The following is a 26,905-nucleotide window of genomic DNA, read 5'->3' on the forward strand; positions in this document are numbered from 1 at the left end:
AGTGCAGTTCATGCGCAACATAAAGCATCTTTCCCCAGAACAACTTTCATCCCCATCAGTTGCTCAAAGCATTAGGTTCAGTGCAGTAGCTGATGATGGGGGTGTCTCACTCGGATGTGAGCTACTGCAAACATCAGCTTGCTGCGCTCTACATGGTCATTTGCTGCCAAAGAAGTGGGCTGTGGGAAACAATTACTGTTGTCAGCTCTACCTGACAATTTCATCACCTCTTTCCCCCCCTTTTCCCTTTTCTGCAGCCTCTCAAGGCAGATGTTCACCTCTGTAGCCTTTGCCTTGTGCTACAGTAGCCCGATTTACTCCTCTTAGACTGCCCTCTTGTTGCTGCAACACTTCAATCACCTTTATCTCATGACACCCACTACCTTCTTTCTATCTCCTTTATCCCACCAGAGTGACTTCACCCCCCTCTGTCATAGGTTTTCCATTTGCAGGGCACCAGCCTTTCTCTCTCATCTCAAGAGTTTCATGAGAGATGGAGCCTTTGTGATGAACAGCACATCTTCATCCCGGCAGCATCTAAGCTAAATGATCAGCTAGCTAGTCATCATACAGTGGAGCAATTAGTAGGAAGGGGAGAGTAGCCTTCCCACTGCCCTCATCTTCCTGTCTACTGGATTCTTCACCGGGTTTGCAGAAGTGTGTTAGGGCAAACAACACTTCTGCACAGTGCGGTAGCTAAAATAAATTTCATGACAAGTTGACCTAGCCCAGAGGCTGTTTATTTTGCACGCCTGATGTAGAGTCTTACCTTCAAATTAGATGTTCTGCTGTCAACTCTGCTTTGGAAATAACTTGGGAAATCAAGAAACGTTTTAATAACCTTGGCTGAATTGTGACTATATCGTGCAGAGACTTTTCGTGAGGCATTTGAGCAGGGAGTTCTTTTGAAGGCTAGGAAGACAAATTTCAGAATTAGGGTCAAGAAGCTTGGTTTGGAATTTTGTTTGCCACCGTAGGTAGTATTTGGTGTGTTTCCTTGTCTGAAACCCGTGTTCAGAAAAAGACAGAAATATCACATGTGTATTCCAATGCGTAGAAATCGCTTTGAATGTAATGATTTTACCTAGAAGGGAAAGATACTTTGGAATGTCTTTAAAAAACCAACCAACCAACCAAAGAACCAAAAAGAAAAAAAGTAAAATTTTATGAAGGAGCGTTTCACCTGAAAGAAGTCTCAGAACACCAGCTGAAATAAGCTACTACTTAATATGGCATGCCTGTGCACACCTGTGCATCATCCTTCTAAGGGATGACCACGACATTGTAATACAGTATTTGAAGAGCCTAAACTTTAAACCTATTAGACTGTAAATGTTTCCCTACTTTTCTGTCATTTTCGGAAACTGTAACTTGATGTTTTGGGTGTCAGAACTGCTTCATGTCTTCATAGTCTAGAAAGCTGCTTGATCTCAGCTTCCCTGTTTCCGGGCAACCATTGCATGGTTGTATTTGTTCTGTCCCCTTCCTGCATTCCTGATGGCAAACTTACATGCACAGAATGCGTAACGGGTATTAGCAGAGGATGTTACTGAAAACAGTTAACTGGCGCTCAGTAAACAGAGGCTATAATGCAGAGGCATGCAAATAAAGAGTAGAATTAGCCTCCAGTAAGTTGAAATGTCAGAGGAAAAGTTGACTGTGTTCCTCAGACCAAGAAGCAGTCCAGCCTGTGGCTCGACTGAAGAACAAGAATGTGGAATTAGTTGCATGTGTACTAATTGCCTTTGTGACGTCTGAATGAGTCTGCAGTTAGAAACAACCACTTACTCTTGATGGTTCAGCTATTGCAAGTAGGTAAGATTCTCATTTTATGTTGTCTGTTATGTTTAGGAGGAGCAGTTAGAAGCGGTATTGTCAGCTGCTGTCCAGACAGGTTCTTTAGACCTTCTGACTGGATGCATTAAACATTGGACATCTGAAGGTAATAGTTCTTATGTTGTTTTCGTGTTCTATATCTTTTCGCTTGAAATTGTTGATTCATTTCTTTTTTGTTTTCTTTTTTTAAAGAGCAGGCAAGTTCTGCTGCTAATTTACGGTTTGTTCTTGAGTGGACATGGAACAAAGTGATCTATACAAAAGATGAATTTGACCAAATATGTGAGTACTAGCGCAGTCGTGCTGCAAACGTAAAGTCGTTCTTTCTAATTGAGCTTATTCAGTAATCTGCCGCTATATGAGATTGCACGCGGTTCTTGAAGTGTACTTTGAAACTCTGAAATTGCTCTGGAGGCTAACGATTTAATATTTGTTCTTGAAAAGGTGTTCCGCTGTTTGATGGCTCTTGCAACTTCGTTGACCCGCAGACATTACAGTCTCTTCAGCACTGCCAGTTGCTTTTGAGCAGCCTTAGCACAGTCTTAAACTGTTTTCTAAGAGAAGCACAAGAGCTTACTGAAAAAGGTTTGCAATAGTATTCCTAAATCTTGGGTATGTTTTGTAAAGATTTGGATTTATGCTTGGGTTGTAACGGTGGAAACATGAGCTTGCGTTGGTTTGGGGGATTGGAAGCCAGTCCAATTTAGCTGGGAGAAGGGGCTTAAAGCTGAGGAGTTGGGACTACCGCTTCATATGCCTTGAGTTCAGGGCAATAGTGTGTTGTGGAGTTCATGCAAGTGGGTAGGGGAGGCTGCATTCAGCAAGAAGCTGTGTAAGCAAGTGGGCTGAAATTGCAGCACCTGCATGTGGCAATGCTGAAAATTCTTCTTTTTAATTCTTAGCTAGCAATTTATAGTTGCAGGCAAATGTTGTATTGCAAATTGCTAAAAAATATAAAGGAAGCATAAATGAGTAAGGTGTCAAGTAAGTTACTTGAGTTTCTATAGCTTTTTCTATTCTCAATTGTTGTTGGCCTATTGAGGGGAAAAAAGAATATCCCTTTGCTAGAGCAAAAATCTCTGCGACGTGTAAAACAGATGTCTTATTCATGCGTGTATTTAATAGTTCGGGCTTTATTTTTTTTATTTTAGCCTTTAGCAAATCTGGTTCTTTGTAGGGGTTGCTTTTTGTTTTGGTGGTGATTGTGGTTTTTTCCTTCACGTTTCCTTTCACGGAGTGAAAAATGCAAAGACAAAGATTTCTGCCGTGTTATTTTTATACTTTCTCTTGAGGATGATGAAGGGAGTTTTGTGAAAAGGAAAGACATTGCGTAACAAAAATCATCTCACGCTTTTTTTCAGGTTTAACAGACTTGACAAATAAGCAGGTGGTAACTAGCCTCCTTTCTGTGTATGCACAAGTGGTCGTCTGGTTCTGTCGATCCAGTCTCCTTCCAGAGGGTTTAGGTAAGCATCAACTGTAATACATTTGCAACAAGGAGAGTGTCCAGTAAGTGATTCCTATGAATGCAAGCTTAGCCCTGTTCTTGTCAACGTGTCGTCAATAACAAGTCGTGTGGGTTCAGTGACAGCGTGTGCTGAAGTTCTCCTGGTGAAACTGAGTTTGTAGTGGTTTTTCAAATACATAGTGTAGAATAATGCGAGCAGTTTCTTTCCTGGATGGTTTTTAGAGAGAGCAATATGCCTCTGACTTCAAGGAGTTGCTCGTGTCCACAGCTTGAAAGACTTGGGATTTTAAACAAAGTACTGTTAAACAGCAAATACTGGAACGCCTGTTTTTATGGTAAAAGCATTACCTGCATGTTTTGAACTGTTTCTTTATTTCTTGCTTGAGGAAAAAATACACCTTGGAAATCCTTCTTTATTTGGATGCATTATAGATTCTCTTGTCAGCCTTAGTTGTCTCACAAATGCTCACATGACATGTTTAAAAAACCATTCCCTTTGAGAGTTGTTTTTTTTTATAGTGAACTTCAGCTTACGCTACGTTCTGAATGCTACATCACCTGTAAACTTGAAATGGCACTCGAGACAAGAAGGAATTGAGTCTTGGGTCTTGCATCTCTTTTAGCAAAGGCAGAAACAAGATTGGCTTCTTTCAAAGTTGGAGGCTTGCCTGTGCTTCTCGACGCTTAGCGTGCACAATCGTCTGTCTTTTTAGTTAAAAATTTTAGTTTAAAAATGTGGTATTGCTTCTTTAACTTGCTTTTACTTTATTGCCTGTAGACGATGATACACATTTGTCTAGACCTTTCTACAATTATCCTCTGATTCAGAGCTACTATACTGGTCATCGACAGAAACTTGAGCGTTTATCAAGGTAAGCTGTACAGCAAAACTCTAGAACACTTCCACTGCAACTTCACCAGTGGAAGTGAACGGCTCTTCTATCAACAGTTGTATTTGCTATGCTTAATGCATTTGCGGGCACTACTCCTTGACTTCAGTGATGCATGCGTCCTGTTGAAGGCAGAGGTTACTTTGCGTGTGTTACAATGTTTATAAATACCTCTGCGTAGTACCATTTGCTGGTATCGTCGGGTTTTTTGTGGCGTACTTAATTCACTGGCTCATCTGTATCATTTGTCACTACGGAAAAAGGTCATGCGATCAGGAGAGGATCAGTCCTCTCCGGTTCAGCAAAGCACGCCGTTCACAGCACAATTGTTTTGGACACAGAAGAAAGTATGTTTTAAAAAAAAACCCATCTCTCTTATTGGCTAGTCATAGCTGGTGATAATTGTATTGGCCTAAATCTCCTACTCACAAGTACATTTGTGTAATTTAATAAGACAGTCAGAGTTACACGGAGTTGGCACACCTAGCACTCTCCTGGCTATTGGATAAAAGTCACCTGCTAATGTAAACTCTCTTTCCTGGACTAGCTTGCTAGCATATAGGTGATATGCCTTGGATTGGGTGATCACAGATTTTCCTTTGGAAATTGTACTGAAAACTAATTAAAGAGCTAAAGAAGCTTAGGCTGTGGCACTGTGAACAAGATGCTGCCAGATGAGTTAAGGTGGAAGCTGCAGTGTAGTAGGTATTGACTTTCAAGTTCATCTTACTTAGCTTACTTCTCAAGTAACTCACGTACAGGCTCATGTGTTCCTTAGAAGCATACAACCCCTCGTGTGCTTCTTCTGCTTTCTATCATTGGGAAATTGAAGGGTGGCGTCGCAGGCAGCAGAAGACTGTGAGGGACTTTTGAAGAATGTAATTTTTGAAAGTTCAGCCGTCTGTGATTGTAGTGGTGTGTGTATAGAAACAGAAATGCTGCTTAAGATGATACTAAAATTTACCTGTATGCTCAGCTCTCTGCACATAACTTTTTTTCAGGAACAGCAGTGAGACGCTGAGAACAAACCCTGAAGTGTCCATTATGTTGTCTCACAGCTGTGCATTGGAACACTCCAATTTGAGGCATTAGATTTGTGTTAAAGAATAGTCCTGGTATTTTGATACTGTTGCGTTTCCTCTGTTAGCCAGTATGAGAGTGGTCATTTTTGGCCCTTAAAAAACTTTGTTTACGCTTCCTTGGTATTACCAGTAATACAACAAGAAAGGAAACCTGGCAACTAAAAGGTCATTGCAACGTTTCCCTTAGTAAGAGAGCTTTCAGGATTTCTATTTTGACCTCCTTTAATAATTCAATAGGAGCTACCAAACATCTTTCACCTGCCTGAGAAATTTCTTTCGTGTGCATGTCAAGTCCTAATCATGCCTTTGTATGTTTGTTACTTCCTTTGACTCGTGGGAGCTTTTTGTTTGTTTTGACTGGAGGAAACCTGTTACGCTGAGAGGCTGGAATTAGTGTTTTACTCTGTCCAATCCTTGCTACCTTTTGTTCCAGAGGAAAATGGGATTCTGACTGCTTGATGATTGATGGAATGGTTTCCCAGTTAGGAGACCGAGTTGAGAAGTTGTGGCGGAGAGATGAAGGAGGAACTGGGAAGTATCCACCTGCTAGTTTACATGTGAGTGTTAGGGGCACTGAAAACCACCACCACCACAACAAAACCCCCCAAAACCCCACCCAAAAGCCAATGACGTATGAAGGACAGGAGTTTTGAAAAAACTTTGGTTTTTTTCATTTCAGGCACTGCTGGATCTCTATTTGCTCGAAAACATTGAAGAAAGCTACAAACATGCAATTGTATCCTTTCTAGTTATTTTTATTACACCTTCAGTAGATGCCCGTGAATGTTCTTCAATGTTTGTCCCCTACGTGTTTAATAACATTGTTTAATTTGTGCTTCAACCATAATGCAAGTGAAAACATTTTGTTTGGAACTAAGTCGTAGACAGAAGCATTGCTTTATTGCTTTGTACTGGGAATTTTTCATGATTTTTTTGAATTTTTTTTGCAAAGTCTTTTCTGAAATGAGAAAACAGGTTTACTAAGAAATGTGAAAGATAAAACACTCCCTCAGTTTTTCTCAACATTTAACACAGGTTTTAATTTTTTAAAGCACCCGTATCTGTAGCAAATGGCTGCTTACTAGGGTGATGCAGTAAAACGTGCTGCTTCAGAGCAAAAGCCTTTCTAACAGTGCTTTACCAGGACCTGATTGTTGCCAAAATCATGGCTTTTCCAGCCCAGCTAACAGGGCTTGCTTTTGTTCTGTTAAGAGTGCAGGCACACAGAATAATAAACGGAGAGAAGAGAGAAGTCATTGGGCAGAAACTTATTTTTTAAGCTGCTGAAATATACAGAATTGCTTTGGTTGTTTGTTGCCTAACCCGAGAGGGGAGCCTGGAGAGCAAGGGGTTTAAAAAGGGCTGCACCCCAGAGCTGTCTTATTACAATATGTCCCTCAAAACGGATGTCAGAAAGAGAAAATGACACTACCAATGAGTCATCCACATACTCTTTTACATCCCGTTTTCGTCATTCAGTGCTAAGCTCTATGGTAAGGACACCATCATTTCCCTTGGTTTAGGTACTCTGGAAATGAGGGGAAAAAACAACCGCAGGATTTGTTTGGTTTACTAATTAAGCATTGGATGTTCGGATGTTTTGAATGTCCAACTGGTAGCTCCGCTGACTAAAGAGGGAGCCTGAGTTTAGAACCAAAGTGAAGTATTTAAACACCTCAAGTTAACCTTTTTGAACGCCTTACAGAAATCAAAGAGTAGTTCTTTCTGGCTGTTTATTCCAAAGGCAATTCTGTGGTGAGGACCTGCCCATCTTCAGGTCATAAGAGCTCAAAATGGCAAGACTACGACATTAGGATTTTCTGCTTCCTACCACTTTTGTATTCTTATTTCCCTATGTTTTGCTAAATTAATGCGATCAAGTTTTGGTCTTACACATTTATTAGCCTTAATTAGATATGTGCTATCAGACAATTTACTTGCTGCTAGATATCCTGCATTCCTTTCCGAATACAACAGAACCTTCAATCGACTCCTTCCCAACCGCCTTTGCTATCCCTTGGGGTCTTGTTAAGCTTATTCAAGGTTTTTGGCTGCTAGATCACAATGATTACGAAGTAAGTATGTTACACTTTAGTTAGACATACATTACAGTCCAAGGCTGTCATCTAGAAAAGGCTTTTAAAACATTGGTGCTTAGCTGATAACAGGTGATGAAACATGAGAAGCTTTTTTGTAATACTGCCACGCCATCTTCAGCAATAAATGATGATTTGAAATTTTAATTACTTTGACAGGAAATTGATTAAAACAAAGAAGAAATCAACTCGAAGAATGCTTGATAGGTGAATTTTCAAAGCCATCCGTTTAGGTTGTTTTCAGCAGACCGGTTGAGCACTTTCTCAGAAACAGTGGTTTAGGTCCTTTACACATTAAAACTAGGATCCTAGCAGCACGATTGGAGACAGAAGACTGTGAAAGTGACTTTTCAACCTAATTCATCTTCTTGCTGATGCTGAAGGTTCTTCTTTGCCTGTCACAATGTTAATAGAATCTGTGTGGCTGGGAGAATATCTTACTAGTTAGCAATGTATTTATAAGAAGTGATGTTTGTATACAGAGCTTTGGTTAACCTAGAGAAATGTGAATTACTCCTTCTAAAGCACTCGCTTTGTTCTATATGGCTAACGGGATTTTTCTTCTGCAGATGATACTTAAGCATTTTTATTTACAGGTCCTGCATCAAGGATGTCCTTAGTTAGTCACCTAAGTTTACTGAACACACATTCACCCTTACTTAAGAAACTGTTGAGTATTTTTGTTGCACGCGTGTATGCGCATGTCTTAATACACCTGACCTCTAACTTCTACAGAATGCACTGGCCCTGCTCTTTCATCCAGCTACAATGAAAACTGTGTCATGGCAACACGTGAGAATTATTCAGTCCCTCATGTGCCAAGGAGAGCATAGGCGAGCCCTCAGATGCATACAGATGATGAAGCCATCGACGTCAAGCAGTAGTGAAGTGCGGCTTTTCCTCACTGTGCTGTTGTCCAATAGGTAAAGAAATATATCCCACCATTTTGGCATTCAAATATTGTGGAAGGTGGAGAACAAATGCTACAAATCAGGATCCCCTAAATTGCCTTTAAACTTTGAATGCCGTAATTTGGGGGCATCTTTTTGGTTATACTAGTAATATTCCTCTACACCTCAAAAAAAATTAATGACAGGTGCATGGTGGAGGCGTGGGGTCTGCTGCAGCAACACGCCACGAAGTTCAACAGAGAAGAGCTGTTAAAACACATGTATGAAACCTGTCAGGAGATGGGACTAATGGAAGACTTACTGAAGCTACCTTTCACAGGCGCTGAACAAGTAAGTGTGGACAAGGAAAAAGATCCTCATCACCCCTTTGAAAAGAGAAGAGGCAGAATCATCACAGATTTTTGAAATGTGTTATTTCTCATAGGAGTGTTTGGAGAAGTTTTTACAGACCAATGCTGGTGTTCAGAATGCTGAATTTCTTTTAGTCCACCATCTGCAGCGTGCCAACTATATCCCAGCACTGCAGCTGAATCAGTCAATGAACGTTACTCTTATGGTAAGCGTAAAAGTTCGGTCAAGTGTGCAAGTTTCTGTTAGGTGTTACTAACCGGTTTTGATAGTACTCAATAAAAATCCTGCTTTGTTTTTGATGCCATTCTTTGCAATACTAGGAATAAGTTTCTACACCTGAAGTTACAGCTGAACCTAGAAGTTGAACAAAAGATTTCACTACTCCAAAACTACGCTGTGAAGTTATACATTAACTGTGACAGACCACCGTTGACTCCACCTAAACTAGTTTGTTTGCATCTGAGGCATAACTATCTATCTTTTCTATCAGCCAACCTTAGCATTCAGTTATTCAGATACGTATGTTATGTATGGTTTAGACGATTGAAAGTTGTTGGTGTCACACCTTTCTGTGGAATGAAGAGTATGTTGTATGTCCTCTCTCGTATCTTGCACACAACTTTATTCTTCTAGCTGAGAGCAGTCTGGATGCCAATCCACAGGTAAAATTTGCATGGTGGGGTTTTGGGGGTTTTTTGTTTGGTTTTTCCCCCCCCCTCAAGTCATAGCATGAGCTCTGCAGTTCCATTTTACCACTTTTATGACAGAAATTCCTATCTAACTTCCGTTTCTCAAAATAGCCAGATGAAATTTTGTGTTACGTGAACTTCTCTTATGGATCTGTGATGCATTTGCTCTTTTCCGGAGCCATAGTTTTGCAGTGAATCAAACTTAGAAGGTGGTCTTGGAAGTTTTAGGTCCTGCACTTGAAAACTTTCATCCAGCCAGAAGGTGTGTGTAGGTAGCTTTTTCTTACTCGTTTTAATAGTCACATCGTTTTGTGCACGTAATTTGCAGTTGCCCTGTACATTCCGTCATGTCGGACCCTGGTGTTTCAGGAAAAACAAGGCAAAGCCTGCTATGTTGTCAGCCGTTTGAAAATTGCAGGTGCTAACAAGTATATCAGAATAAGGTTCTGCAGAGTGCCAGAGTTGTTTTAACTTAGAGCTGTAGGTTCTGTGATTATTCCAGTCTGCCTTCCACTTTGCTAAAACGGCCAGGTGAACTTGGTGTGGGCTGATGGGTAGAAGGGGCTGCTGTTGTGTGCACTGGATGTATTTTCCTGCGTCTGTAGAGGAAATTGAGTCACTCATTAGAAATAGCCCAGACAGTTCTGTGCCATCAACTTCTTGTACTTCGTTAACTTCTTGCTTTCCGCTTTCCCTTCATCAGAATGATCGGGATCCTCGCTTCAGAGAGAGAGCAGTTGCCAGAAATTCTATATTAGACCAGTATGGCAAGATCCTTCCTAGAGTTCAAAGGAAGCTGGCTGTAGAGAGAGCCAAGCCTTACCGTTTGCCTTCATCGGTCTTAAGAGAAGGTAAGTTTTCGGGGGGGAAATAGAATGGACAACTGACCAGCGCTTTGATTACACAAGGCTGATATTTTTTCCCTCTGGCTTTACAGTCACAAGACCAAAGCCATTATCAACAGTAACAAAACAAGCTAATGCAGGAAACGTGCATACAAGAGCAACTTTCCTCAGTAACGTCTTGTCCAAAATTGGAGAAGTCCGGGTGGGAAACGAGCAGAAAACCAGTTTCTCACAATGTGAGAGGTAAGCAGCCTTTGAACAAAGTTTAGTCTTGAGCTACACGTTTGGAGAGAGAGAGAAAAACCCATGGGAATTATGTTAATGTTTTGGAGGGTAGGTGCACCTGAAGAAAGCTCCGTTTGGCTTTTTTGCGCAGGCAATATATAACATTTCAGAATCAATTCATCCTAAGTAATAGTTGGAGAGAGAGTTTTTCTGCTCTGAGAATCTCATCTATGCAAGTACATCTATTTACATTCTGGTAAATGTGTTTACAGAATTTACGACAGCTGAAACTAAAACTAGGATCACCATCAAGGTACTGGTGTACAGACTTTGATAGACTTGATTGTGTGATCAAATAGTAATCTTTTACCACCTCCTGCCCAGTTTCTGCTTCGTTTCTGCCTTCTCTCCTTAAAACTAGGCAGAATTAGAAAGAGCGGAAAAGAGGCTGCTAGCTGTCAGATGATTTTCCTACAGGCGGTATGGTCAAATAAACTTGAATTGTGGTATGTTTGGCCTTCAGGGGAATGAAAGTCAGTTACAGTTTCCTTTCCATTCTAGTCCTAGAGCTACAGAACCACCAGTCATAACACGTCCTCTCCCTGACGCAGAGTTGCCCGATGCATTTGTTGGGACACCAGTTACACAGTTTTCCCCAAAATGTTCCAGGTATAGTAGAGCCACAGAATGACGATTTCAAAAAGGTCTTGCTTCTCATATACGCGTGTGTGTATACTTTCTGTGTTTGCAAAGTGTTCTGTTGGCATTTAGTTTTGTATCTGTTAAAGAAAAGGCCAACTTGGGGACACAATGAGGTGGAGAACTGGAAGCGGCCCTAGCATTGAAATGTAGGTGAATTTTCTTCTGACATGAGAATTACATCACTTGTGCAACTTGCAATTGGATTACTCTTGCCTCAGAGGCAGTGTTTTAGGAAATGAAGTATGAAAGGTAAGGAAATAATTCCAAACAAGACAATGGCTGTAACTTGTTCACGGGCCTGATACCTCACCCCAACAGTGCACTTCTTGTTCATTGAATGCTTTTGTCATGTATCCTCTCGGATTTCTTGAACGCAGCATGATTTCTTTCATTTATTGATTTATGTTCATATTTTAAATTGTGTATCTTAACAGATTGCCGGATTTGGTGGTTCGTCCTGTTCCTTCATGTCCTGCAGCACAGGGTGGTAGGTGGCAGTCGCCATGCAGGGCTTCTGCTTCATTCACGGCATCCAGCCCATTGAGATCAAATATGCACGGATCCATCTCGCAGAAGAATTTCCCAGGAGCATCAGAGCTGAACTTACTAGAGACTCCTCTTGTGGTTAAGGTCTGTATTTTAAAAAAACAGTAAGAACCAACCGAACCAAAAGCCTGTAAACTTTGTTTAAAACGAAACCACCAAAGTATTTAGCACAAACGCTGTTGGATTCAAATTGGGGAATATTTTCAGGAGGCATGGGGTTATTGTGTGTACAGTCCTTTTGGAAGCGGCACGTTGGGAACAGTCTTGAAGAGGGAAAGTCTAGTTCTAAGTTAATTGCAGGATGCACGTTGTCCCATAGCTTCGAGAAATACCCTTCTTTTTATTGCATGGAACAAAGTAAGTCAAAATTGGACTTTTCAATAGACTTAGGTACTTAAAGCTGCAATTTGTAGCTTAACCATCTCATTAGTTCAGTGCTCAATAGCTCTGTAGAGTTTGCCTTGCATACCTACAAGCAAGAATGTATATGCTTTGGTTTCTTAATCCAGTTAAGTGCATGACAGCTAAGTGATGTCGGTTAAGTGATGTCAGCCTCCGTCAAATTCAGTGATGGCTTTTTGCAGTAATTTTACTTATTAATTGTTTGTGTTAAGCTGCATTTCCCTTCACTGGCAGCAGACTCCTATCATGCGAGGAAATAACATTTGACCCATCTTCTTGGTGCTCATCTTTTGGCCTTTGCCTCCCTGCCCAAAATAGTTGTGATCTCTCTGAACTAGAACCTTTTCCTCCTTCTTAAATATTGTCCATATCATTAAGCTAGTTTCATTATCCTCTTTTCAAGCCCTTTCAATAGTGCAAAATCTTTTTTGAGCTGAGGTTAGAAGACCGGAATGCTTCTAGATGAGGAGGTGTAGGTAGTTTTACAGCAGTGTCACTTAATTTAGTCTAGCGTGCGGATTGATTAATTAGTGAAAAAATAAGCTGTTGCTTTGCTGATTGCCATTTCGCAAGGCAGTGTTTTCAGTCCCTGTATCCGGGGTAACATTTGAAGCTGTATGCCTTTTAGAAGAGCAATGCAGAAATTGCAAAAATTACTGGGATGGGAGATAACATGGCAGACAAGAAGATGCCGTATCTTTGTTTCTTCCGGAAATTAATTTGAAAAAGAACATTGTATGTTGGCATTGGAAAACAAAAAGCAAAACAAAAGAAACACGAAAAGCATGGGGCTTTATCATTAAGATTTTCGTACCTTTGGAAAAAGAGCAGTGCAGAGGCTAAACTTTGTCCTCTCTGCTGGTACAAACTCAGTTTGTAATTGAAACTAATACTTTTGACAAGTGATGTCTTCTGGTTTGAAGATCTGACTGGTCTTTAAATAATTTTCTTTCTTTTCCTAGAGAGCTAAAGTTCTGGCCACATCTGCTTCTGCTATTCCTGGCTTTACTCCTCAGTCTATTCTCAGATCCAGCCTTCGCACCACACCCCTAGCAACTCCCTCTGCATCTCCAGGACAATCACTTACTCCTCCTCTACGAGCAAAGAAACCTAGAGTATCCTTCAGGGAAGAGAACTCGAATGCAAAATGGACCGTTGGGGTAAGCTGGCCTGTAGTTGGTGATTTTTACAGTTAAAGGCTTCACAGACTGGGATTTGATTTAGATTTTTTTAAAGTTTGCCAAAACTCCGTCTATTGAGAACTGGAATAGCAAATCAGAGTGGCAGACTTGAATTTGGTCAAAAAAGGTTATGATGTTAGAGCATCTGTAACATCACGTGCCTGCAGGAACATATTCCTAATAAATACCAGTGACCTTGGCGGTTTGTACTCAAGCGTTGTTAGGAGCTGTGATTGTTCCAGATTGCCAGTTCAGCTTCCCGCTATAGCTTTTCAAAGGGCGGTAGGGCAGGAAGGTAAGGAATACAGATTGAGGCCGTTGCTTGGGTTTGTTAAGCTTTGTGAATTAAACATCTTTGAAAGCAACAAAAGTCATGAGCTGCATTGACTTTCGGTCTCTCTTTTTGCAAGGCAGCGTTTACTTAATTGACGGTAAAAATAGGCTCCTGATGAAGAGAGCTGTACTGCTGCCTGTTCTCTAGCCCTAAAGTTCTCGGGTTTGCTTCTTGCCTTGCACCAGGGATAGCATTCGTATAGTAGTCAAATGAAGTCGGTCCGTCTGAAAGTTGCCCCCTTCTGCTCTTCCTTTTGTTCTGTCAGTTGGATTCCCTGATTCAGCTCCCATGCAGTTGCCAAAGTAACATACCAAAATCAGGGGCAGAACAGGGGCATGTGCTGGTATCTACATGTATGAGCTTTCCGTATGTGAACTAACAATTTGTCATCATCTGTTTTTGTTAGACCTTTTATTGCCTGTTATAAAGAGCTGCTCAATTGTAACAAGAGGCTCTCTCTCCTCTATGAAGTTCTTACTAATAATGGCAGTGTGGCCAGATTAATTTACTTGTTCCATGCTACAGGCATAGGGAACACTAAAATATTTTAGTAGTGCATAGAAGTTGAAAACGCAAGTATAAAGAAAGAGAAATCTTGAGTTACGATTTTAAGTATGCAAAGCTGCCTCTTCTTCAGAACACAGTAGTGAACCCAATGAACAGCCCTGAGATGACAGTATAAGCAAGCACTTACAAGATCCAGTTCATCTTAATTCTCCAAGGTTGTGGAAACTCAATAAGCAGTGCAAAGTGTGATTAATTTTTACGCTCAGCTTTGAAGGCTAAGATAGTGCTAGAATGAGAATTAATTTTGTAGCACCTTGCTTAAGGTGACACTTGTAAAACTTACAAATACAATATATGGGTTTTTTTGGTGTTTTTCCTTGCTTTGACAAAATCACATGCATGTTCTTGATCGTGGACTTTTCTTTTTTTTTTTTTTTTTTTTAAAAAGGTAACAGAATCTGATAAAGTAGTGTCTGGAGCTTCATGTGAGCATCATCATGGCGTGGTGGAGGGTGCTTGTTCTGAAAGTAGAGATAAAACAACTCTGTTTACTCTGTGCAATCCTGAGGATGATGGTGCTGAAATGGAAGTGTCTTCAGAAAGCATACATGGAGATGGTTTGGAGAAAATGGATGTCAGCAAAGAAAACAGTAACTTCTCTGCTAGGTCAGACCAAACTACTTTGGAGTATCATGATGCAAAATCACCTGGCGATTTTGAAGATGATGTCATCTTTATAGCTGCTAAACCAGCTAATTCTTCCACTGAAGAAACTGCCGATTTTCAGGAATTGCAGAAGGAAGAAGACAATGAAATGGTTGAAGATAAACCTTTCCAGATGGAACAACCAGATTCACCAGAACTAAGAAAGGAATCTGGTATGTTTCATCCTATGATAACCTAAGTTTCTGAATTTTTCAAAGGTCTTCAAAAGGTTAAATTACTGATGAATGCAACAGTTAATGATGAGTGTTCACAAGTGTCCTAGGCATTTCCTTGTCATAGGCTTTTAAAATTACCGCTGTGTTCTGAGTCCTTTTTTAGGTATCCTGGACATTATGAATGTATACTGCTTTTGGCTGGCCTTTCTTGTGTGTAATTGCAGCTGAGAGGCAGCAGTGACTTGTTGGAGTTTTGAGAGGGATACAAGCTGAAAACTTAGGCTTCTGGTTATGTTTTAGGGGTACTTCTGTAGGCTGTAGGGTTTTTTTACAGCAAGTTTAGTGTATGGCATGTTTTGACTAGATAGATTTATGTGGTTTTTTTCTTTTTAACCACCTCATTAGTCCTCAGTTAAATAGTTTTCTTCTGGAAGTGAGTCTGCTTGTGTATCCGCTCGTCGTTACAGCTATGCTTGCTCATTTTGCTAGCTCAACAGCTTATGCAGCCTTTTCCAAACCTGTTTCAGCTGGTCTTTGGTAATTCAGCTCAATTCAACTCAGTCAAGCCAGTCCAGCTTCTGAGGATGTGTTCATATGAGCAGGTCTCCTGGCAGATTACAAGAGATGTAGCTCACTAGCTGGTGAGCAGTGATGAAGAGCTGGGAATGAAGGTAGTGCAGGGACAGGCAGAAGATGTGCAAACACAGCTACACTCAGTATTTGACAAACAGAGCTCAGTCCGTTCAACTCTTCATAAAAAAAGTTTGCTATTCCTAGGACATGTGTGCAAGTGTCAGAGTTCTGTGTCTGAGGTCTTGAAACGGTTCGTAGCAGTGAGTGTGTACTCCAGTTGATCAGTGCATTATACGCAGCCTGATTCAGTCCTAAGTCTGAGATGATTCAGGAGGATCCGGGAGAGTGATTGTCCTCAGCTCCTTTTCTTTTTAAATAACAGGAGTGCCCAGATACGAACTCCATGTACATGGGTAAAAGGGATTCTCCAGATCTGAGTGTTTCTAGTAAGATAGGTCAAAACATTTGCCTATCCTATTTTAGCTGTCTTGCATTTGGACAAGAAATCAAAGGTGCTTTTCATTAAAAATAACGATAAGGTACTAGTCATTAAAGAATAACCTTATAAAGAAACTGTGTCATTGCTTGGCTATGGTACAAACAGTTCTATACAATTTCAGTACTCTGGAAGCATTAGAGGGCAGTCAGTATAGCTCTTGTTTGGCCTGAGCTAGCAAAGTTATCCCAGTCCTGCATACTGTCTGCCTGCATACTGTCTGCCAAGGTAATTGCTGGATCTGGAGGAAGCAGACCATAGAAACAAAGAAGAGAAGGAGGATGTTTCTCAAATCGAACCTGTTGAGAGAAAAACAGGTTAGCAGGCAGTTGGGTTTCAACACCACCAGTCACTAGAGAAAAGAACAACAAAAGACTTTAGATGCGTTCTTGTAGAAGAGGGGAAATGGAGTCAAGAAAGGAAAGAAGCACTGGAATGAGATAAATATCCGAAGAGAAATAAGAAAACTTACTACCCAATTTTAAGAAGGAGGGATGTTTTCTGAAGTTCTTATGTATTAGGTCAGTAACATACCAAGTTTAGTTTGTGAACAGAATATCAATGGTCATTTTGTTTTCTTGACAGAAATCATGCATCAGACTTCTTGTTTTACTGGAAAGAAGAATTCAGACCTTTTGTGTGTTTGAAAGTCTCGGTAGCGTTATTTTGTTGGATCACTATCCTAGACGAAATGCATAAAGGCTCACTTTAAAATCATATGAGCATTTTAAAAGAAATGATGTTAAGTGCAACAGGGAAGTCATCCATCTGTCTGTTTTTGTAGGATTTGTGGAAGAATCAAATGCTGAATGTCTTACCCTTCCTGAGGATGGTAAATTGGTGTTTAAAGCTGCTGAGGCTGCTACTTTTGAGACTGCAAGTGAAGGGTAAGTTTATAAAATAGATACATCTTTGGGTTCACACAACATGTAACTGCTGCTTTTCCTGTGTTTGAAAACTATGATTTTGACCTGGTATTGGTTCTTTCCTGTGTTCTTAAATGTAACGGCTTTTCTATTCCTTTCTGTCTGTGAACAGAACTAATTTGGCGTGAATATAAGTCAAATCAATTAGCTGTCAATTTGAGCCTTTTTTCCCAAATCATTGCAGACCCCAAAGTATGGTGATAAAGACTTCATTCAACAGCCTGTATAAACCTTTTTACAGTTTGAGGGTTACTAAGCAGATACTGTGAACAGAAGCCCTGCTTTTGTCTGAAAATTGTGTAGCTAAAAATTATGCCTGAGGTTCCTCTAACTTTAGCAGGTTTATTTTGGGGTTTGAATACTTTCTGGCAGTATTTTATACACTTAATTTCTGTTTTCTGTGTGTGCTCAATTAGCATCTATTTGTTTATGGAAAGGGAAGCAGTTTTCTCACCAGATACTTTAAAAGCTGCAACTGCTTAGTGATAAAGACAGAATGTTAGCAATGAAATAACCCTTAATTTCAAGTGGTAACTTACACTGGCACAAACTTTTGTTCAGTTTGTTCTAAACCTCCAGTATAGTAGTTGCACTCTTTCTACAGAAGACAAATAACGTATTATTCTTTAATACAACTCTGTTGTTATGTTGTTATCTAGTGTTAGATAGCTGGGAAGAATGTTAAGTACTTGATTCATTGCATAAAATGAGTCACGAATTGAATGTAGATAGGTTAGTAAAGGAATTTCTAGTTTTTCTTAATTAATTCTGTTTTGAAACTTGAAGATTTTACAGTGAGAAGGCAATTTGTAAAGCTCTTCGTTTGTTTTGAAGCTTTATGACAAATTTCTGTCTTTCTGTTCATGAAGTGAAACAAACCACCAGGAGTCCAAAATGTCCTCTTCGTCAGAAGAAAAAGCCATACCAGTTGCAACAAACGCACAGCTTTCTGAATCACCGGAGGCAGACAGTGAATGTATGTACAGTATGTTGGGGATGTTATGTGAGTTAAGGTAGCTGAACTCCTGAAGTAAAATGTGTAGTTTGCCATACGACTACAGGTGTCTCAGATTGAAGTAGTAGTAGCATGTTACTGCTAACTTTCATTAAACTGTAGAGAGAATACCCTCCTCAAAGAAAGTCCTTGTAGAAAATGCATAGTGAATGTTCCTGTTCTTGATAAAGATATTGAGAAAACTGGTAGAATTTAAAATATTAGGAGGAGAGATCAGTATTTATTTTAATGTTTTACACCACTACTAATTTGTGTGCTATGGGATCTGCTGCTTGAGTTACTATTTTAAAAGACGATGCATCCTCGGTGTTCAGTTCAGGCTGTGAAGAATAACTAGCTATCAGTGTGCCTTTCCAGCCACCCTTTCTTCTCTCGTGCTTTTTCTCTATGGACTTGCCAGCTGATTTTCCCCTTCCCCTTCCTCTTTTTTTTTTTTTTTTTAATTTTTATTTTTATTTTATATTTTTATTGTGGGGCTACCTCCTTTACCAGATAGATAGTTTTGGCTTCTAGTTTTTGGAGAAAGGCCAGTATATGTGGCAGGATTGAGAACTGTATTGTTGGCTCCTGCTCCCTCTGTTACTTTCTGTTGCTTAAACCTGTGTTGTTTACATAGCAGTTAAGCTAAAATTATCTAAATCTCTTCCAGCTGCGATAAGTATCCTTGATAGTGAGGATGTGGTCAGTACTCTTTCAGAAAATCGCCTTGAGGGGAAGTGTGTGGATTTACTTAAAGAACGTAACCTAGAAGCAGCTGAAGTTGAAGAAAATGTTCCTTTTCCGCAGGAAGAAATAACTGTTTCTAACAATCTTCCTAAAACTGAGGAACTTAATGTAAGTAAACTGTTTTCCCATTTTCTACAAAATAGAAAACACTGTGCAAATGGAAGACAGTCCTGTCTTACTGACAATTAGAAGGCACACGAAAATGTCTGGGTTTCTTTAGCTGGTTAACACAAGTTAAAACATTATGTAAGGGCAGATACGTTTTTCTCCTATGCATTTTCTGTACCTGTAACACAGAATGGAACCTGTCAAGACTTGGGACTTTGAGACCTGTAGTAGTACAAAAAAAAATGCCTAAACACTTTTTTAAAATAAGCATGCCTTCATTTGGTTTACTAGAACTTAAACGTTTCATATTTGACTTAAAAAATAAATAGTTTTAACATTGAAGGCACTAACAAAAGTTGGGGAGTGCAGCTTTTCGATACTGGGGGCCATTTACCAAATGACAAAATGATGTGGGAACCAAACTAATTTTCAGAATGATTTAGGTGCTTAGATCCTTGTCGTGGTTTAACCCCAGTCAGCAACTCAGCACCACGCAGCCGTTTCCCCCTCCCAGTGGGGTGAGGAGGAGGAAAGCAAAGGAAAAAAAGTAAAACTCATGGCTTGAGATAAGAACAGTTTAATAACTAAAGTAAAATATAATACTAACAACAGTAATAATGAAATGTAATAGTAATAGTACTGAAAAGGAATATAACAAAAAAAAGGAAGCGGGGGGGGGGGAGAAAAAAAACAGTGATGCACAATTGAGTTGCTCACCACCCGCTGACCAATGCCCAGTTAGTTCCTGCGCCGCGATCCACGCCTCCCGGCCAACTCCCCCCTGTTTATATACTGGGCATGACGTTCCATGGTATGGAATACCCCTTTGGCTAGGTCAGGTTAGCTGCCCCGGCTCTGCTCCCTCCCAGCTTCTTGCACACCTGCTTGCTGGCAGAGCATGGGAAACTGAAAAATCCTTGGCTTAAGATAAGCACAACTTAGCAACAACTAAAACATCAGCGTGTTATCAACATCATTCTCACACTAAATCCAAAACACAGCACTGTACCAGCTACTAAGAAGAAAGTTAATTCTGTCCCAGCCGAAACCAGGACAATCCTTTACTATTTGTTCTTTATTAACATAAAGAGAATTCCCGGTAATGAGTTAATTTCAGTGTCAAGATATTTCCAGCTACCTAAAACACTTTTTAAAAATTTTTTCCTCGGTTAAAACACTTTTTAACGTCTAAACTTTGTAAATTACAAACTTTAAAAGGTTGTTCACATGGACTGAAACTTAGAAGTAGAGATTCTCCTGTTCTCCCAGGTTTTTCCCCGTTGTTCTTACTTCCCCTGGGGCTGATGAGTTATTTGGATTCATTGTGGATGTCCTCTAAGGACCCTGTAGAGTAGACTGTCAATTTCCTGTCGGATTATGCTCACAGGAAGTAATAAGAGTTAGAGTGAAACACAAACTGAAAGGTAGGCATGCCACTAATAGCTTGGTCTTAAGCAACAGAAAGTGCTTTTCAGTGTCCCAGATTTCAGATGAAGTCAAATAGGCAGTCACTCATTCAGCTGGTCTTAGCTTTGGGATTTAGGACAACGCTGTCGAGAAGATGATTATAGACTTGGGAATAGGTAAATCACTTCTGGGAGTAAATGGAAAATTTGTGATGGGGAGAAGGGAGCAGGTACATGAGAGGGTCACAAAGCTTCTGCAGTCATTCAGGTTGCAGTACAGTGAAGGTTTTTCTGCTTTTGTTAGAACTGGTTCTTACCGGTTTCTACGTAAACATCTCTTTTTGGCTTGTCTACCTTCACTGAATTTAGGACAATGTACTTACTGCTTTCTTGTTCCTAGATTTGTAAGCATAAAAGGAAAGTTTCTGCAGACTAGTATTTCTTGAATTTAGTTTTGAAGCATGCCATGTTGCTATAATATGATGCTTCAGCAACTTTGTCAAGGCAGGAGGCAAGAAAATAAGCAGATTCTATGGAGACTGCTGTTGAGCGGCTTCTTCCTTCTGCCATCTTTGGCTAGCACTATAACCTGGAGGGTTGGGCAAAGGTCTTCATACATTGATGAAATTATCTTGGGCATCTGAGTCACTTGAAATACATAAGAGATATTGCTTTTGTTCTCAACCTAAAAGCTTGAGTATCTCATGTGGATGTAGAAGGAAAGAATGATTGCTCAGTCCAGGGAACTACAAAACCTGAGATGGAGGGATTTAGAATATATGTCTTGTGTGATGCAATCCAAGCGATTCCTTGAAGTGCGGTGTTAAGTTGTCAGATGTGACACCTGGCCAGTTTGACTAAGTGTTGCGGTCACAACTGTCATGACCGAAACCTTAAACTTTGGGGACATAATTGTATTTTACCCTGTTAGATGCAGAGTCGGTGGATTTGTAGTCAGCCCAGAAAGTACTGTCAATCCTGTGTGGATTTGTAGTCAGTCCAGAAAGTACTGCAATGTGGTGATTACTGCCAGTTGTGTCTACAGCTTCTGTTGTAAAACCCCTCACTTTGTTCATGGGTGGTGGCAAATTGTTAGTCACGAGCAGAAATATCAGAAATGGAGCATGTGATTGCATACACTGAATACTCTGTTCTCTGTCCCTTAAACGCATAAACTTTTATCTGTAGTAGAGAGTACATTGGATGTTTCGAGCTTTCCATTCAGTGGTGATCTGAAAGGAAAAGCAGCATTTCACTGTCCTCAGTTTCACCTAGTTCAGTCTGACGTTAGTCTGTTTGGTAATTAATAATGCATTAACAGACATTTTTTAACTTCAGGTTATTGAAGATACTGCGGTTAAGGCACAAACCGCAGAAGAAGCACCTGAAACATCACCATATAGTGAACTACCTCCATCAGGCAATCTCCAATACAGCTACGATACTGTAGAGCAACAGTTTGCATGTGATTTGCCTGATAAGGAAGAGGGTGAATGTGATGCAGCAGAGGGAGATGGAGAGCTTCTTCTCTCTCAGAGTAATTTTACTTTAGTTTTGGAAGGAGAAGAAGGTGAAGCAGAGATGGGAGACCCTACATTAGTAGATGCTTCTAAACCGGCTGGCACAACAACAGAGGAAAAACCTGTGAACAATTTAGGAAATACTGACAACCAGGAACATGTTACAAACTCAGTGTCCACTGTAACTAGTGATCAGGAATCTCAAAACATTGCAGAGTCGCTCCCATATGTGCCTGAACCCATTAAGGTAGCTATTGCTGAGAACTTACTGGATGTAATAAAAGACACAAGAAGTAAAGAATTTACATCTGAAGTTGTACAACAATCTATTCATGAAACCATAGGGAAAAAGGTCACTAGATTGCAGAAGGCAAAAGCTCCCTTAACAACTGTGCCAGAAGGAGTGGAAGATGAAACCAGCATACGTCAAGTAGAGTACGGCATCGCTCCTAGAACACGCACAAGGGGACAACTGAGTAGAAGTCTGAGTATTCCATTGGCAGGCGCTCAGCAGCTACTGAAGACAGACCAACCAGTTCCGTTTGGACTGTCTCCGAGGAGAAGTACCAGGCGAACAAAAGAAGCACCTGAGACTTCTGGTCTTCAAACAGAAGAAAACGCTCAAGATGAGCAAATACCTGCGATACCTGTTACTCCTAGGAGAGGTAGGAAGCCCAAACTGACTAATTTAGAAAAAGTAGAAAGCAGCCATTCTGATGGACAAACGCTGTCTGTCAGTACGCAGTCCGTGGCTGTTACTCCAAGAAGAGGATTAAGGAGAGCAAAGGAAGCTGCATCTGAACTCTTGGAAGAGGCTAGTGAGGAAACTGCTCTCGCTGAAGGTAGCGTTATTGCTTCTGCTACTTCCAAAAGGACTAGAGGAGGGAAAAGTTCAGCAGGAGATCAGGAAACTGGCCAGACTGACACTGATCGTAAGATAAAAACGGCGGTCAGTCCCAGCAGAAGTGCAAGAAAACTGAAAAGCATTAATTTACAACTTGCTGAACATATTGTCAAGGATCGAGAGTTGCAGCCTAGTGACCAACTCCTTCTACCTGTGCCAACTACAAGAGGCAGAAGAAGAAAGATGAGTTCATCAGAAGTTTCAGAAAATTCTGACCTTGATCTGTCTAAATCACTGCTTCCTCCAACAGAATTTAAACTTCCTGTCACTCCTAGAAGAAGTGCTAGGAAGGGGGCACAAAATCTCTTGGCAGCCACAGGATCTGTCTCTACTCAGGAAGACGTGCATTCGGGTGCGAAAGTGGAAATGCTTGGAACTCCTAGGAGAAGAACAAGAAGAGTTCCACATGCTAAACCAGAACAAACGGATACTCGTGAGCAAACACCTGCACAGCCAAGTGAGGAGTCAGCCACACCCAGGACTCCAGTAAGGACAGGGCGTCGGGGCAGAAAGAGACCATCAGTCCTGGAGGAGAGCACAGGGGAGGAGGCCTTCCCCCAAGGACCTGGTGGCAGTCCTTTGCTGCTTGAAGACATAAACCCATCAGGACGTGCTGAAACATCAAGAACTGCAACAGATCATATTACAAGAACCAGATCCCGCAAAACTGCCATGCATCAGAAACTGTCTGTTGAGGAAAATGAGTCCTTCCTTTTCTCTCCTCCCCTCACAAAGCTGACAAAGAAATTTAAAGGTAGGTGCTCTATTTTCATACGCAAAATAGGGCATATTGCTGTTTTGTAAACCACAGAAAAGAGACTGTGAGGATGGCTTCAAGTATTGTGAAGAATGTAACCATGGAAAATAAAATTTCGGAAAGAGGCAATTCATCTTTTTTCTGAACTCTACATGACTGGCTGGCTAGTTGTGGTGGAAACAGATGAGAAGGCTGCTCTGAGTAGAGTGATTTGAAATTTAAGCTGAATTTTTGTCGTGAGCTTAATTCCTATCAGTTTTGAAAACTGGAGGGTATCTGTTAATATGGGATTGCCATCCCTTCCCCCCAACGGAGAAATAAAGGAGACATGCTTCCAAATTCTGTTCAGTTTTTAACTTAAAATGAGCTGCATCTTGCAACAAACTATACAGCTGTTTAATTATGTGATTGTTTTTCATGGGCATATACTTTGTTAGTGAAGTTACTGCACATAGTGTTCTTTTTATCAGAGTATGTGATAAAAAAAATTTGGGATGTCTAAGGTCTGTTGATTCCTCTTGAGCATAATATCTTTGATTATGTAAGTGCAGGTAAAATCACTACGCTGGCTTATTTTAGTTTCACAATTTACTGTAAAAGAGTGGATCCCAAGAGGTAGTTACTAGGGGAAAAATACGTCCACGTTGAGTGTTTATAAACCTGATTGGACCTTTTATTTCAGGAAGCTATTGTGCTCTTGATTATCAGCTGTAATTAAATGTCACTGTCCTTTATGTATAATGTACATGCATGTTAACAATGCATTGTCATTTTAGGTGGAAAAGCAGACCATCCTGTGCAGCTTAAGGATTTAGACCCGGACTTGTCTTCTCAATTTGTCTTTTCACCCCCTCTTTTGAGGTCAAGGAGAAAAAATATATCTAGCATTTCCCGAATTGTGAAAGAACCAGTAAGTAAAAGCTCTAGTTGTCTCATGTTCTTGATTTTTGCTCTGTACCACTTTTTCAAATCATACTTTGCAATGCCTTGCCTTTTTCCTTGAAAGTATATCTAAAAAGAGAGCTTGAAATTATTCAGCTAAACAATTTATTTTTTTTCCTTCATGAAAACTAGCTACAAAAATCAATTTTGAATCTGTAAGTCAAGAATTAATAAGTATTGCTTTGCCTTTAAGAAAAGGCACAGTGGCTTTCTTTAAACTTACTTGGTGTGTTATCTGTTTATTTCAGAATTTGAACTTTTAGGATGGTACAATGATTTGAGATGGAAGATTTGTGTTTGTGGAGAGAAACTGTAATGCTTTTGGAAATAACATTGGCATGACTTCTTCATGAAAGAAACATTCATTTGTATTCTGTGGAAGTGTAAGAACTTGTGCATGAGTAACGTTTTTGTTGCCTTAACATAGGAGCTTCCAACTAAAGAGGAAGAGGATACCAAATCCCTAGAGTCTGTGGGAAGGCAAAAATTGAAGAGAGGTAGAACTGCAAAATCAAAAATGAAGAAAGCAAGCAAGTATGAAATTCTTTTTGAACACTTATTTGCATTCCTTTATTGTGGTAGTGATTCAGCTGTTAGCCACCTGACTTCCTCTTCCTCACTTGGCTGTGCAGTTCTGCTCTGACTTTATGAGCCTGTCCAGCTTGCTGGTCTAGTAGGCACCTTTTTCCCGACTTAACGGTTTAGTTTTCTAATGGAAACAGAAGAGGGAGGGGATAGAAAAGGGCAAGTGGATACTAGTCTTTGCAATGGCGGCGTGCTCTTACATTGTGTTATTCCACCATATGAAACCACACTCTTACGGTCTTTAGTTCCCTATACAAGGCAGGAGGGGGTCAGACAGTGAGTAAAGAGAACAACTTCTTTCTGGACATGTTTTCTGGTTCCCTCTGGAAAACCATTTGAGGACATTTGCCTCTTAAAAGCTGGGGTGAGGGGCTCTGAAAGCCCATATGAATAGTGACTGACAATGCTTTGGGACAGTCTGGTAAGGAATGAAAGCCAAAAAGAAGCTTATTTATTGTACCTTTTCTGCCTTTATCCTATCTACAAAGAAGCCCATAAATAATCGTTTGGCATTGATTTTTGCAATTCCACAGGGTTTTTTTCCTCTACTAAATACTGTTGGTAATAATAAAATCAATTTGATACTTCTCTTTCTTTTCAGAACCACAAGAAAAGAAGGTTCTTGGTCACCTCCACCAGTGGAAATAAAATTCATCTCTCCTTTTGGAAGTCCAGTGGATGGAACAAAAAGCAAACAGAAAGAAACTGCAGATGCAGCAGAGAAGACTCTACGAAAGAACAAGAAAAGACTGTCTAATTTTCCAAAGCCAGTTGTGCGCCGGAAGATGCTGTAACTGTTTTTTAAGTTTATAATGTACACCACTGTTTGTAAAATCATCAAAATTGTGTGGATTAGTAAAAAGAAAAAAAAAATCTAATTTGGAAGAGATAATTTATATAAATTATTGTAAAATTTCATAAACAAATGGTCTTCAATAAGTAACTCCATATGGAGTGTGTTTTCCTCAGTCAATGCAGTTTTCTATTTTATATTAAGACTTCATACATTTATATAATATGTAAATACAGCTTATTTTAGGAATGTTAAATAAAAATGTATACTTCACAATATGCTTACTGTCTGATAGCTTTTTGAGGGGATAGTGGGTTGAATGGCCTGTATCGCTCAGAGATTTTAATGTTGGTTTGCAAGAGTTGCCCAACCTCAAAAGTGAGGCCAGAAGCTTTTTAAGCTTTTAAAAAAGTTTGCTTAGAATTCCTATAACAAGTAAACATTTAAAACGTACTAGTTCAAATTTTATAAATGATGTTTGACCTTCTGGCACAAATACTTGGGCTTACAATACAAACTGGTAATTCCTTACATTGATGGTTAAGTTGTACTGTATTGAAATCAGAATGTAAACAATTGCATTTTAAGCTGTGCAATATTTTTTTGTATTTGTCTTAAACTTTGGGAAAGCTGCTTTTTAGTTCATAAAACTAGATCACACCTCAGATGTTTCACTATTTTTTACAATTTGTTGTCAGCAAAAAATGAACTGTATAGGGGGTGTGATGCTTACCATAGCATATCAAATTTAAAGGGGTATTACCCACATACTTTGAAATTTGAGCCAAAATTATTTTCATAAGGTTAATAGGAATGCTACTATGATTGAAATAATCATTGTCTGTAAACATATTTTGCAATATTTGAAGCTTGCATATCACAGCACTGAAAACCTGATGGTAAAGCTAACATAATAGTCTGAAAAAGGTACAAAAATATACAGAAATCTTAGTTACAAACCATATTTTTGAATAATTATTTCATTAGTAATCTTGGGTTATGGAGTAAATTGTCCCTATAAAGCTTCAATTTGTAAAAATAAATTCAAAAAACTATTCTTTTAAAAGCAGACATGGAAGTACTATTTTGATGTGCAGCCTTTTAGACAGTGGATTATTTTTTATGTATGTTAATTTATATATGGATGCAACTTTGAAGACTACAGAATGGTGGAACCTGACATTAAACTTTTCAATGAGTAAAAACTA

At 39.8% G+C, this 26,905-nt stretch overlaps 1 protein-coding gene across 2 annotated transcripts in view; it reads left to right on the forward strand.

Annotated features, from left to right (window-relative positions):
- LOC127015208 (protein ELYS-like) overlaps positions 1 to 26,905 on the forward strand; it is a 49,108-nt gene extending 22,203 nt beyond the window's left edge. The window contains exons 13-36 of one of the 2 annotated variants that reach the window (XM_050894997.1): positions 1,852 to 1,942; positions 2,029 to 2,118; positions 2,281 to 2,421; positions 3,198 to 3,302; positions 4,083 to 4,176; positions 5,710 to 5,833; positions 5,956 to 6,012; positions 7,205 to 7,351; positions 8,108 to 8,295; positions 8,469 to 8,613; positions 8,708 to 8,839; positions 10,027 to 10,174; positions 10,261 to 10,411; positions 10,955 to 11,062; positions 11,530 to 11,725; positions 13,006 to 13,203; positions 14,514 to 14,943; positions 16,800 to 16,902; positions 17,811 to 17,917; positions 18,606 to 18,790; positions 21,535 to 23,374; positions 24,154 to 24,287; positions 24,747 to 24,853; positions 25,506 to 26,905. In XM_050894997.1, coding sequence (XP_050750954.1) covers positions 1,852 to 1,942; positions 2,029 to 2,118; positions 2,281 to 2,421; positions 3,198 to 3,302; positions 4,083 to 4,176; positions 5,710 to 5,833; positions 5,956 to 6,012; positions 7,205 to 7,351; positions 8,108 to 8,295; positions 8,469 to 8,613; positions 8,708 to 8,839; positions 10,027 to 10,174; positions 10,261 to 10,411; positions 10,955 to 11,062; positions 11,530 to 11,725; positions 13,006 to 13,203; positions 14,514 to 14,943; positions 16,800 to 16,902; positions 17,811 to 17,917; positions 18,606 to 18,790; positions 21,535 to 23,374; positions 24,154 to 24,287; positions 24,747 to 24,853; positions 25,506 to 25,698 — 5,214 coding nt within the window. In that variant the 3' untranslated portion in view covers positions 25,699 to 26,905. The remainder of the gene's footprint in view (positions 1 to 1,851; positions 1,943 to 2,028; positions 2,119 to 2,280; positions 2,422 to 3,197; positions 3,303 to 4,082; positions 4,177 to 5,709; positions 5,834 to 5,955; positions 6,013 to 7,204; positions 7,352 to 8,107; positions 8,296 to 8,468; positions 8,614 to 8,707; positions 8,840 to 10,026; positions 10,175 to 10,260; positions 10,412 to 10,954; positions 11,063 to 11,529; positions 11,726 to 13,005; positions 13,204 to 14,513; positions 14,944 to 16,799; positions 16,903 to 17,810; positions 17,918 to 18,605; positions 18,791 to 21,534; positions 23,375 to 24,153; positions 24,288 to 24,746; positions 24,854 to 25,505) is intronic. The other variant, XM_050894998.1, reaches the window with a different exon arrangement.

Source organism: Gymnogyps californianus, chromosome 3 (genome assembly GCF_018139145.2).
Source record: "Gymnogyps californianus isolate 813 chromosome 3, ASM1813914v2, whole genome shotgun sequence".
Taxonomy (NCBI): domain Eukaryota; kingdom Metazoa; phylum Chordata; class Aves; order Accipitriformes; family Cathartidae; genus Gymnogyps; species Gymnogyps californianus.